Here is a 12,699-nt window from a genome sequence, read left to right as displayed (position 1 = left end):
CTACAATACTACAGCGAGAATAAAAGTTACGCTTTCTTTCTTTGCGTGAACATTTGGGTGGTGTTATGCAAATCTTCCCACATAGTGATGTAGATATGTGGGGGTGTGTTAGAACGAGCCGTTTTAGGTAGGCGCGACTGACTCTTAACTTTTATAAAGAATATCTCTTTGGATTTGAGACTTTAGTCTTTGCAACTTTACAGATCTTCTTTATGCACCAAGAGCTTGTAACACTCCAAAGAGAAAAGAAAAATTGAAATCGCATCATATGACCCCTTTAAAAACATATTAATAGCTAAAGTCTGATTACACTGTATTCATCACAAACTGTTCTACAATAATATGAGAGCAACAGGAATGTACATGTTTGTGTTTTTGAGAAAACAACGTTTATGCGTGGTTAGTGAAAAAGTTTATTTTTTTACGTCACTGAAATAAGGCCATAGAACACATATGGTGCATCCGAAATCACGTACTTTCTGAGTAGGTACTACATTTGAATATGAATTTACTTCACGCCCGTTAAAAAAGTATGTTCTATATAGTATGAATGAGGGTGGTATGAATAAAATCCGGACGTACTACATCCGCCATGTTGCTACTGTCACGTGACCCACCAGTGTCCGTTGCGTCGCTTCACTTCCATTCATAAATTCTCTCCTGTGGCTTCATGGGATAGTAAAGTGTCCATCGTATGCGCACTTCAGAATCACGCCGGAAGTAGTAGGTCATCCGGGTATTTCTCGCCTACTGTTTTTCGAATACTATGGATTCGGACATACTACTCGGCTCACATACTGTTTTTCACATACTATTTAGTAGGGAAGTATGCGATTTCAGACACAACGATACAGAACATTTGTCCACAAGACTTCTGAGAACTGGATGTGGTAGACTAGAGTTTTTGCTACAAAATGATGTGAAAATCATCCTGCCCACTCATTCACAAAAAAAACATATATTGATCTAACTTTTGTAAGACATGTTTTGTGTTAGAAAGGATGTATGTGAGGGAGTGACAATGACCATGAATATTTAGTGATTTTACTGGCACCTTTCTATTCACACTGTTTTAACCCCTCATGTATTTGATCAAACCTCTCACTTACCCTTTTTTGTTTTGCACTTCTTAAGGACATTCATATAATCTTACGTGGACTTACTTTTCAAAATTACTTATAAAACAATCGCTCCTGGCTATGGGGAAAGCTAGTATGTTTGCTTAGCATAGCGTCAAACATGACAATTTCTGAGATTAATATAATGTTTTGCTCCAAAATCACTATATAACATCAGTCGTGTTTGAAATAACTTGCTGCTTTTCACAGAATGAGGCAGAAAATATATTATTGTATAAAATTATATACTGTGATACAGGCTATGTCGATTAGCTTTGCATTTTAAATATACATCATTCTTATGAAAACAGCGGAAATGGCTTAAAGAAAATAAATAAACAGATGTATCATCGCAATTGTGTGTTTATTGTCTTCATGTTTCATCACTCAAAACGTCTCTATCTACATATTACTCAGCTGTAGTGATACATTGCTATTGATGCATTTGTCCATATAAGGGATTTTCTGGAATGTCATAAGTTTAATACTTCTGTTTTCTCACTGAAACAGTTGCTACATGAGAGTGTTTAATACTCCATAATGCTCACATTGCACCATTTTGGGTAAAAATAGAAAAATAATACTAAAGTACTTTGTAACGCAGTAACTGGAGTGGTTTTTCAGCAAACTACTTTGTAATGACTTTGATTACTTAATTGTATAAGGGAATTAATCAGGAAGCAGGTGGTCAAACGTCATGTGCTAGTCATGCAGCGGTCCCGTGCTCACAGGCCTGAGGGCACTAGTTAATTTACTTCCTGTGTCTACACTGGTTTCTATACATTCGCGATCACGAGGTATTTTCAGTTGTAGTCCTGATACCAAAAGAGCTCAGTGTTATCTCTTGATTGGATTAGTCTTTATGTGCTGGGGGCGATTAGCAAACCTCATGATGGCTGATCGGGGCATAATAGTAGTGTACGTATATGATAGAAATCCCTACAACTTATTTACTTTTACTGGAGTCATTATTTTTCAGTACTTTTACTTGTACTCAAGTAAATTATTCTTTAAGTAGCAATACTTTACAATTGTTTAGTACTCTTTCCACTACTGCAAATAAATCATTATTAAATGCCCTATAAAGTGTATTTTAACCCGTTTTGCACTGCGATATTTGCTAATTTGTGCTGATCTTTGTAGACTGCGTTGGTCATTATGGACTGCATCTGTGTTCTTTAATTTACGCATTGTTTAGTAAATCTGGCCCCAAGTATGTTCTAATTGGCTGTGATTTGTTGCTTCCCAAAGAAAATGCTCTGTATTTATTTCTCAGAGGTTGCTCATAAGGTAACTTAATTGAGTTCTCAATTATGTATCGTTTAAGTTTCAACTTTGTCTCGGATGCTTCTCCTAAAATTCCTTTGGAGAATTAATAATAGAAACTAATAATAATACAGTTAATTAACATATCATAGCACAGTTCATATTGAAATTTTCTTTGGCTTTTCTTTGACTTGGATTGCAGACTTTGGTATCTTGAGAAACAGGACACTTAAGTAATCAAATACATTTTCTCTTTTTTGTGTGTGCATCTAGGAGAAACAGTTGTGATGTTTAAGAAGAAACAGTTTAGACCTTATTTATGATTTTTCTTACCTGTGGCTCTGCACAACATTTCAGTTGATGGTGGAATTGTGGCCAGAAATTTCTTCCAGGCTTTTCACACTATGCTTAATTCCAGGTAAACTTATTTTTAAATCTTGACCCGGAATTGACCTTGATTAAGAACTTCGCACCACTTATAACTTAGCTCTATGTTAGAGATGAGAATGTATGTGCTCACCACACTGGAGGGAACTTCACACACTAATGAGTTTGTCAGATGTTGATCCAATGCTTTACCCACCCCACATTTACCGCCTAAGGGCAGCATAGGATCCCCCCGCAGTGAATTTGGTTTGGCCTTGGAACGCTGACCTTTGACTTCAGAAAACACTTAAGTGCAGTGTTCGAATTGTATCAAAGCTCTTGGGGGGTCCCCCCCCCCACCACCACGCCTCCTTCAAAAATAAATAAATTTATTTCTTATCGTTGAGAAAACCTAATAACCTAATGACTGTTCGTCGGTTCCAAGATAAAAGCTTTTTCAATATCAGTTAATTAGGTGTACCAAACAATCATTAAGCAAAGAAGAATTAAATATGTTATTATATCTTATGAACCAACTACAGCGTAAGGCTAAAGTAGCCTAATGTTAGTGTAATCTATTAACTACACGCATCATAAACCCATCTGTTTAGAAAAGTACCATATACGGTGTCATATTTTAATATGACTGAATTTGTATTTAAAGTTATCACAATTTAATAAAAACATTCTAAGTTACTAATTATAACACTTTAGTAATTTTCAGTTAATTTAAAATTTTCAGTTTAATAATTTTCAGTTATTCAAACAGCGAGTAAATTATGGAGAAAGCGAGCAAACATTTACATTAAAGATCACTGACTTCAGTCTAGCCAGACTCAAAGCACTCAAAACTCCTTTTATAATCAATGAAGCTGTCCATACACTTTATGATAAATGAATCTCTTACTTACATCGTACGTACATCTGCACTTTGTTGCTTATGATGAGAGAATTCGTGAGTTTCAGTCAGAATTCATTCAGTGAGCGTGCTCACTGAACAAAACTCCGGCGTTTCAGCGATGACTCATCTGAACGCTTCTGATTGGCCATTGCATTCATAAACTCAACAGAATCGTGTGTGATTAGTTAGAATGCACAACGCTGTAAAACGCGTAAAAAGAAATATGATGTAACATGAGCAGGTCTAATTTAATACAGCAATTGTCACTTTTCATTTAATTTCCATTTTCACTAGTTTCATGCTTCAAGTAGGCTACTATAGTTTTATTGAAAAACAAGGAGACCCCCCAAGTAATTTTTTGGGGGCTTTATGGGGGGTCCCTTAATGCTTATGGGAGCTCCGGGACCCCCCTCAATTCGAACACTGCTTAAGGGAGGTTTGTTTCAGAGGCTGAGCTGCTAGAGGGGAGTTTTGATCATAACTGATTGTAATTCCAGCCTGTGTAGAGCTGGTTTGCTGTTAGACCGTGTTTGTCTGTATGTGTGCGCTGGTGCATATGTTCACAGCGATGAATCTTAAAGCTTCCCAAGATGAAATCTGTGAGGTCCCAGCATGTTTGTACTTTGAAGATGGGCTCAAGCAAATCCCCTTTGAAAAGCTACATAAAGCCTGGGTCCTTTTTTGCTCACACACATATATGTTCTTGTCTGTCTTACTGTAACACCATGTAACATCAGTAATTACTACCATCACAGCAAGTGGTTGCGTTAAGGTGCATATAGGATGGCTATCTCATACCATGAGTTTACACTCAATGAAACAACTTGCCAACTATCACAAGACTTCTGCTGGGGTCTTTGATGGCCAGCTGGATCGAGTCCTGTTCAATTATCCCTCTATAATCAGAGGAGTCTTGCTGCAGAGGACAAGCTTAGATCAATACCCCAGTGAGTTATTGTCCTAGACATCTACCTTTTGCATGATCCCAATCCCTCATGTGTGGTGGCAGTGAGACAGGCTTGTCATCATCTACCAAGTTCATGTTTATCAATCGAGATGTCCTCTGTAGAGATTTCAACTCTTGCCAATTTAAATAAGACCACTGATCCTCACCTTCAGTCAACTGCCAGACAGATTTATCTAGACATAATAGTCTAAAAGTTTCCTTTATATTCTGGCTACACCCCCATCCATCATATGCATTGTGATGCTCATTATATTCAAGAAGTGAGCACATTTTATCCCACTCATAGTTGAGAGAAGGAAGGTCAAGGCTACTGTTGTGTTACTGTAAAAAAATTTGTCACTGAATGTCATAGTTTTTTCAAACTTAAACAATCCTGGTGATAAAGGTATAATTTTGACTCAGGTGTGCTCTGGAATGATTCATTCTTTCTTTTTTTTTTTTTACTTTTGCATGTCCCTGGGATGTTTCATTGTACTTATTCTCAAACTGTTACCAAAGTTGTAGTTGAGGTTATAGGGTTGCAGGGTGACTTCAGTCTGTATTGTTCTTCACATTTGCTTATTGGGGCACCTAAATGTACCATGTAAAAACAACTGCATCACCACTTACGTCATACTCCATATACAAGCCCTAGTCAATTCCTGGCCCCATTCCTACCATTCCTGAAATCCTCTTAATGGCAGAGTACATTGAATCTGTACCTTTCACTCATGTGGGATTTTGCTTTCCCAGATGTGGAAAGTTCCACATTGTTATCATTTCTCTCCAGTCGTGGCATTTGCTGGAAATTTCTGGGCCACAAAAGTTAATAGCTGTTCCCTAATTCCAACCTTTTGTAGTGTGTACTGAATTGCATTACTTCTTGTCTGTAGTACTTTTACCTGTGACATCAACCCTGAGAACAACACAGAGTCTAAAGCAGCAGTAGCCAGCCTTGCTCCTGCAGGAATACCGCTCTCCAAACTTCAGTTCAAACCCTGCTCCAAGACAGCTGCCTGCTATTTTCAAGTAATCCTGAGTGCTTTGATTAGCTAGTTCAGGTGTGTTTGATTAGGGTTGGAGCTAAACTCTGCAGGATGGTAGACCTTCAGGAGCAGGGTTGGCTAGCCCTGGTAAAAAAGTTTAACCATGAGCATTAACTTTCTTGGTAACTATAGCACTTACATTTATAGGCATTTATACACCAAGCCAACTTTAAAGAACTAGCGGCGATAAAAGCCAACGGTTGTTGTCGCCTCGCGTTGGATGGCATCAGGACCAAAAAGCTGCTCTTGAACACACCACTCAGACTACAGCCAACTGCAAACTAACACATGCATTCTGAGCCTGTGTGAGAGGAATTAACTGTCTAAATCAGCTGCTGTCAATTGTATATATTCGTCATTCAAAATGAGAAACTGAAACAAGGATATACGCAGATATATGAAACAAAGCAGCGCTTGCTTACCATTTTGAATATCAGTTTCAGTTATGATGACAACTTTCTTCATTTGAAGTGGCTCATGTTGTTATGAAAATATTCGCTTATTGGAATGCTTGAGTAAGATCATGTAATATTAGAACAGTCTTCTGTCTGTGCCGCCTTCATTTACTTGCTCGTGTTCATCACTTTCACTTTAATTCTCTGGAACTGACTCATTCACTAAACTGAGCATCCAATCACAGTCCTCAGTTTCACTGACAGCCCCGACGCCGATTCAGCATGTTGAATGGGGCAAACTGCCGTCAACGTGAGCCCGACGTGTGGAACACGCCAAAAAAAAAAAAACTAGCCTGACAGATGCTCACCAATGGCCGACCGTTGGCTTGGAGTGTCCCAGCCTTAACAAGCCACCCATGTCACAATTTTACACCATATTATTTTATATGACTCCTCAACTCCTTTTGGCAGGGCAGGGGAGTCTAATCTTGCTCCTGCTCTGGGAGGGTCAATGTCATGCAGAGTTTAGCTCCAACCTACTCCAATCTCACACTTGCCTGGAAGTTTCCAGTAATCCTGAAGACCATAATTAGATGGATCTGGTGTGTTTGATTAGGATGTATTGTCCTTTAGCAAACCTGTGTCCCTTCAGTCAGTGCATGTGATGTTAAAATGTCTGTTTGTTGTCTTGCAGGAGTTTGCCGCCCTGACGAAAGAGTTGAACGCCTGCAGAGAACAGCTGCTGGAGAAGGAGGAGGAGATTTCAGAGCTGAAGGCCGAGAGGAACAACACCAGAGTGAGTTCACACACTATGTCTTCCAGGCACTTCAAAGAACAGATTGTGCTCCTCAACTATCAGCCATCTTGGAAAGTTGTACTTGCTTACAAAAAAGCCAATAATTTAACAGATGCCCACTTAGCGACTCGTGCATCTAATTCATGATGTTTTGTTGGAGTGAGGGTGGTTTTGCTTGCTCCAAACTGCTTTCAATGAACTGAAACCAGATTCTGTAGAGTCTGTTGAGATGCTTACTTTAGAGTCACAACATTCTTACTTCGATATGCCCTGCACCACCTTTTATGGGGACTTTATTGTGATGAGATGATAGTTGAGTGATAACTTTATCCTTGTAGCGGTGAGATCATAATTCCCTGTAAGTCAAGATATCAGGTTGGTGTTTTTCAATAAAATTGTCACCAAGCATTTGCATTGAAAGCAGAGAAGCTGCCAAAACATCTGACAAGACACAGCACTTTGGATATCACTTCCATTTCACAAGAAAGCAGTCATTCTCGCTTCTTCTGCTTCATTTTCACCTCGATTCTTTTCCTGCACCCCTCAGTGCCTGCCTGAGTCACTGTGCTAATGCAGTCTGGCGTGCCAACCTCCACGCTGCAATTCAATTAATTACTTACGTTACTTAGCCGCAGCCTCACGTTTGAAGAGTCAATTATGGAATTGAGGATATTGGAGGGGATTAAAAACCAGAGGGAAGCATAGATCGAGGAGGATAAGGAGACGTAGTGGAATGGAAAAGACGAGAGTTCAGGTGAGATTAGCAACAGACTCTGGGAGCAGCATTTCAAGCAGAGTTTCTAATCTTACACAGGGAGCAGCTAATGTGACTGTGAGTGAAGTATTTAACCCGAAGCCGGTCTAGAGAGACTGTTGTCAACTCTGCAATGCATCAGTCATTATGGAAAAGGTCATATCTTAATCATTTTAGAAACTTTGTCACAGTTTGTGTAGCAGCAACATTCCCTAAAAGTGAATTAGACCCTGATAATGTAGAAAGTACATACTTTTCAGTAAGACAGTGTGTGAGTAATAGGTGTCAATATAAATGAGACATAATAACAATGGGTTTAGGCGATATTCCCTTAAAAAGCTTGCACAGATGTACACTTCAAAAATCCACAAGATGTAGTATACCATACGAGCACTCTTTCCAAACTATTTATTTGGGACACACTAATTCTTGTTACATAATATTTACCATAAATGTTATGCTAATTGGGACATTGGCCATTTACTATAGGCCTTGGGTTAATAAAGTATTAACGAAGACATTTTTGTTGCCAATGCCAGTGAAATCTGTTTGTCTAATCTTCACTGTATACTCCCTATTATTTTGCAGCCAGTATAGCCTAGATCAGCGGTTCCCAAACTGGGGTGCACAGACCAACCAGCAGGGGTGCGCGAGAGAATGCTTTTGATGATCTGTGTGCATTTTTTGAAGGGGCAAGTGAAAGAGAATTTTACTTGCCCGACCGGACAACTAATCTAATTAAAACATCGAATTAGGGAAGCACCAAAATTTCGGCGAGAATGATTCTAATTTTATTACACTTGGTGTAAACGGCAATTCATAATGGATAATCAATAGTAACAAGGTTAACCTTGTTACTAATCAATAGTAACAAGGTTATTTTTTGCACAGTGACTCAGGCAGGCAGTTGAGACTCACGTGAGACAATCTCAAATCGAAACAAATGAACACAACTGCACACAGAAGAAACATACTGCGGTAAAAAATGTAGTTTTTATATTTATTACATAAAGCCTAGCCTAATTAATTAACATGACATGACTAAGAGAGTGCAGTTTTCCCCAAAAATCAGTACGATTGTAAATTCGACATTGATTTTAAATAAGACTTCAAACGAGTAGTTAATATTAAGTGACTTAGGGCATACATTTTAGTACAATAATGTCAATGTGACTGTTTTTACTCGATTTGTTTAACAAAAATAGTTCCAAACAAACATAGCAGCAGAACTGTCGCGCATCTCTGAGCGTCAGCGGTGTTTCGTTAGGCTACTGAATGATTCGCATTTTTGAATTAATAATTTGAGTCAATGATTCAGTGGTCTATTCATAAAGACAGGCACTTGCTTCATTCTTGAATGAATCAGCCATCTGAACGAATCGTTTGAATGCCTCAATGACTCACTCATTAAGACAGTCAACTTGCTGCCACCTCAAGCCCTGTATACAGTGAATACTTGTATTTATACTTGTATTGCAGTAAAAAATTTGGTGTTTAACCGGAGTACGGTGGTGGGGGTACTTGACATGTGTCAAACACTAGAAAGGGGTGCACGCTGCAAAAAGTTTGGGAACCACTGGCCTAGATCAACATTGTGAACATAGCAGAGACTTTTTGGCCATTGATTTTCATTTTAAGTGTCATCTGGACCACAATCTTGCAAATTGTTAAGATTGTTCAGATGTCTCTTATTAGTGATCATTTCTATGCATTAGTACGTATGAGGTAATGTTATCTCAACATGGTGGCCACCTTGAGGAGTCAACTACACTTATGTAGAAAAAAACTTTTTAGGACACTTATGATTGGTGTCTGTCTCATATGAGTGTACAACATTTTAAACATTTTTAAAAGTACTTTTCTTTTCTTTATTAGTAAAACTTTTGTGGAAAAAAAGGTATTTGGTGCACTTATGGCCATGCAGTATCAAATGATATCAAACAGTCAGAAACAAGTACAATCTAAGTCCATAGAAATAAAATAACACTTAAAGTATAAGGTGAGGTCATGAGGTCATGAAAACGCAGTATTAACAAAAAAAATGAAGCATGTTGATGAAAATGTACAGGATGGACTTTTGCGCAGGATGGCCCTTCAAGTAAAATGCCTCATATTGTTACTGTACATATATTGATTTAAGATCAATTCTGAGATTCATGTATTAGCTAATGGCTGTGTCTACTGACGGCACCAGTTTGAATCTGATCCACCAAAACAGACATACACAGAGGGAGAGAGAGTAACCTAACCTGCATTATCCGGCTATAGGGTTGTTTTAGTGCTGAGCTGGCGCTGGGAAAGACAGAGGCTGGCACAGACCGAGGGTTATGAATGAGAGAGCAAGGAACTGAGCAGAAATAGAAAGTTCAGCTTCTGCATAGGTCTCTAGAGCAGCACTGCAACAGCACTGCCTGTACAGCCCTCAGGCAGGTACTGTACATGTGCTGCTGCAGCCCTAATGCTGCCTTACATTCAACTAGAGAAGTCTGAATTTCCAACTACCTTTTTGGCGACTCCAATTGAAGTTAAAGTCCCTACTTAGAAAATCAGAAATAAACTACGATTTCACTAGCATGCTAAGAATTAGACTAAACATAGCCTAACATTCTTTTAGCTATCGTTTTTGTTCTGCATTTATTCTAGCTTTAGTTTTAGCTTTAGCTTTGAGATTGTTTTTAGATTAGTATCAGTATTAGCTTGTGCTTAAGGTTTAATTTGACATTAAGCTTTAGTTTTAGATGTAGCTTTAGTTGTACATATTTTAGTTTTATCATTATTTTAAAATTATGCTTTTAGTTTTAGCTTTTAACTTTAGTTTAAGCTATAGCTAGCTTTTTAGGTTATTAGCTTCAGAAGTATTAGCTTAAGCATAAGCTTTAGTTTAAAGTTTATTAGGGTTTAGTATTAGTTATTTTTATTTATAAGTTTTATGTATAATTGTAGTTTTTGATTAAGTATTAATTCTTTTTATTTCATTTAGATTGTTTTAACATTATCTTATAAGATGTTCTTTAGATTTAGCTCGTTTTTACTTTTAATTTATTATTAGTTTTATATTTAGTCACATGATCTTGGCGGCCGAGGGATGTACAGTCCCTTTTAAACAAATAAAATGCAACAATGAGTCAAAGTTCCTAATTATATGATAATGAAGCTTGTTTAGAACAAATTTGTAATAATTCTCTCTTATGTTAATCATACACTTGCAAAACAAATGCTAGTATTGAATAGCATTCTTTATGCCCACAATTAGGTTGCAGTATGCTAAGAGGCTTCTCAGTTGGCCATCGAACACCTGCAAAGTGAACAGTAGTGTTTCGTTTCTTTATACCTTGTTTACCTTGTTTAAACCTTCTGAGCATCAATCAGTGGAGCACCTTCATGGTTGGAAGTAGGAGATATTGAGTAGGAATATCCTGCATCCGGCTTTAGATCACATAGAACAAGTATTTCAAAACAACATAAACACTTTTTCTTTGGTTTCGCCATCCATAGTAATCTATGTCCACTCATCCAGCCAGACGGTTATCTCTCTCTCTCTCCACAGTGTCATTGGGACTTTGGGGCCGAATTGATTTTTTTATGCCATGTACCAGAGCAGAGAGTAACCACATTAACATAATCTCCTTTGTGCCGGGTCCAGGGGGTTTCAATTTGTTGTGTCTGCTTTATTGTTTTAGTAATGTAATGGGTTTTCTTGTGTGTAATGTTGTTATCCATCTGAAAGGGTTCCCTTGTAAAATGAGAAAAGACTAAATGGTGTGTTAAGCACATGCCATTAATTTTCATGTGAAGAATGTCCTTTAGGGTTTAGTGACATAACGAAAAAAACGGACCTCATGTTGCAGCATTAGACATTTGAGTTCAGTTTTAGATTAACTACTAAATTTTGATTTCATTTAAGTTTTAGTTTCAGCTTCTAATTGTAGTTTTGGAATTAGCATTAGATTTATATATAGCTGTAGTTTTTTGATTAGTAATAAATTAGTTTTAATTAATTTTAGATTAATATTAAATTAAATTAAATTAATTAATTAAATTATTAGATCTTCAGATTTAGATTAAGCTTTTATTTAATTTAGTTTTAGATTTTTTTTATTACATTTTAGATTTAGTTTTTGATTTAGCTTTAGGTTTAGAATTGGTTTTAGATTTAGTTGTAATTTTGGCTTTAGATTTAGGTTCAGTATTAGATTAATTACTAAAATTTGAATTTTGCATGGATTTATCTTTTAGATTTAAATTCAGTTTGAGCTTTAAATTTAGTTTTATATTTCAGCTTTAGTTTTAGAATTAGTATTTGTTTTATATTTAGCTGTAGTTTTAGCTTTAGATTTAGTTTTAGGTTATTTACTAACTTTGGGGTTTTTAGATTTAATTTCCATCTTCATTTGTTAATTTCAACTTTAAAATTAGTATTAATATTAGTTTTAGTTTCAGTTTTACATTTGGTTTAATGCTAATGTTTATAATAGTAATGGAGGATTGTGATGATGAACATCATGAGATTAACTCCTTACATGTTCCACAGCTGCTGTTGGAGCATTTGGAGTGTTTGGTTTCGAGGCATGAACGTTCCCTACGCATGACAGTGGTAAAACGACAGGCCCAGTCTCCTTCTGGGGTCTCCAGTGAGGTGGAGGTCCTCAAAGCTCTTAAGTCCCTCTTTGAGCACCACAAAGCACTGGATGAGAAGGTAAACCCCGAGAGGTTCCTGTTGTTCTTTTGTTGAATTTACAGTGCATTGCAAAGATAGAAATCTGCTAGTATAAATTCAAATGTGACACACTAAATGTACCACACACCTGTTGATGTTTAACCCATATAATTCGTGGGCAGACTGATCAATCTTAATAACCAAAATAATATTATGTAACAGTTTTCTCTCCTGGTTTTTGGACTGTGAGGTGGAAGTACATTTATCAAACACTGCGACCCACTGTCCCTCCTCTCCTTTCCTTCATCCAGTGGCATTTTATTTATGGATTAAGCCCTTGTGTAGCACTTCATCCAGCTGTAATCCATTCTGCGGCCTTCTGCAGACAGTGTCATTTATAAGGCGTTAGGTAACAGACGGCAAGAAAATGTTCATGATTTATGGGATCACAGTT

At 37.3% G+C, this 12,699-nt stretch overlaps 1 protein-coding gene across 1 annotated transcript in view; it reads left to right on the top strand.

Moving 5' to 3' along the window:
* LOC107710660 (liprin-alpha-2-like) overlaps positions 1 to 12,284 on the top strand; it is a gene marked incomplete at its 3' end in the record, with an annotated part of 51,029 nt that extends 38,745 nt beyond the window's left edge. The window contains exons 2-3 of the mRNA XM_016515490.1: positions 6,733 to 6,834; positions 12,120 to 12,284. Of these exons, the coding sequence (XP_016370976.1) occupies positions 6,733 to 6,834; positions 12,120 to 12,284 (267 nt within the window). The remainder of the gene's footprint in view (positions 1 to 6,732; positions 6,835 to 12,119) is intronic.
* Between the last annotated feature and the right edge of the window lie 415 nt (positions 12,285 to 12,699).

The sequence above is a fragment of the Sinocyclocheilus rhinocerous genome, unplaced genomic scaffold (genome assembly GCF_001515625.1).
Source record: "Sinocyclocheilus rhinocerous isolate Xijiao unplaced genomic scaffold, SAMN03320098_v1.1 scaffold357, whole genome shotgun sequence".
NCBI classification, from domain to species: domain Eukaryota; kingdom Metazoa; phylum Chordata; class Actinopteri; order Cypriniformes; family Cyprinidae; genus Sinocyclocheilus; species Sinocyclocheilus rhinocerous.
This window is presented reverse-complemented; position numbering and strand designations above follow the sequence as displayed.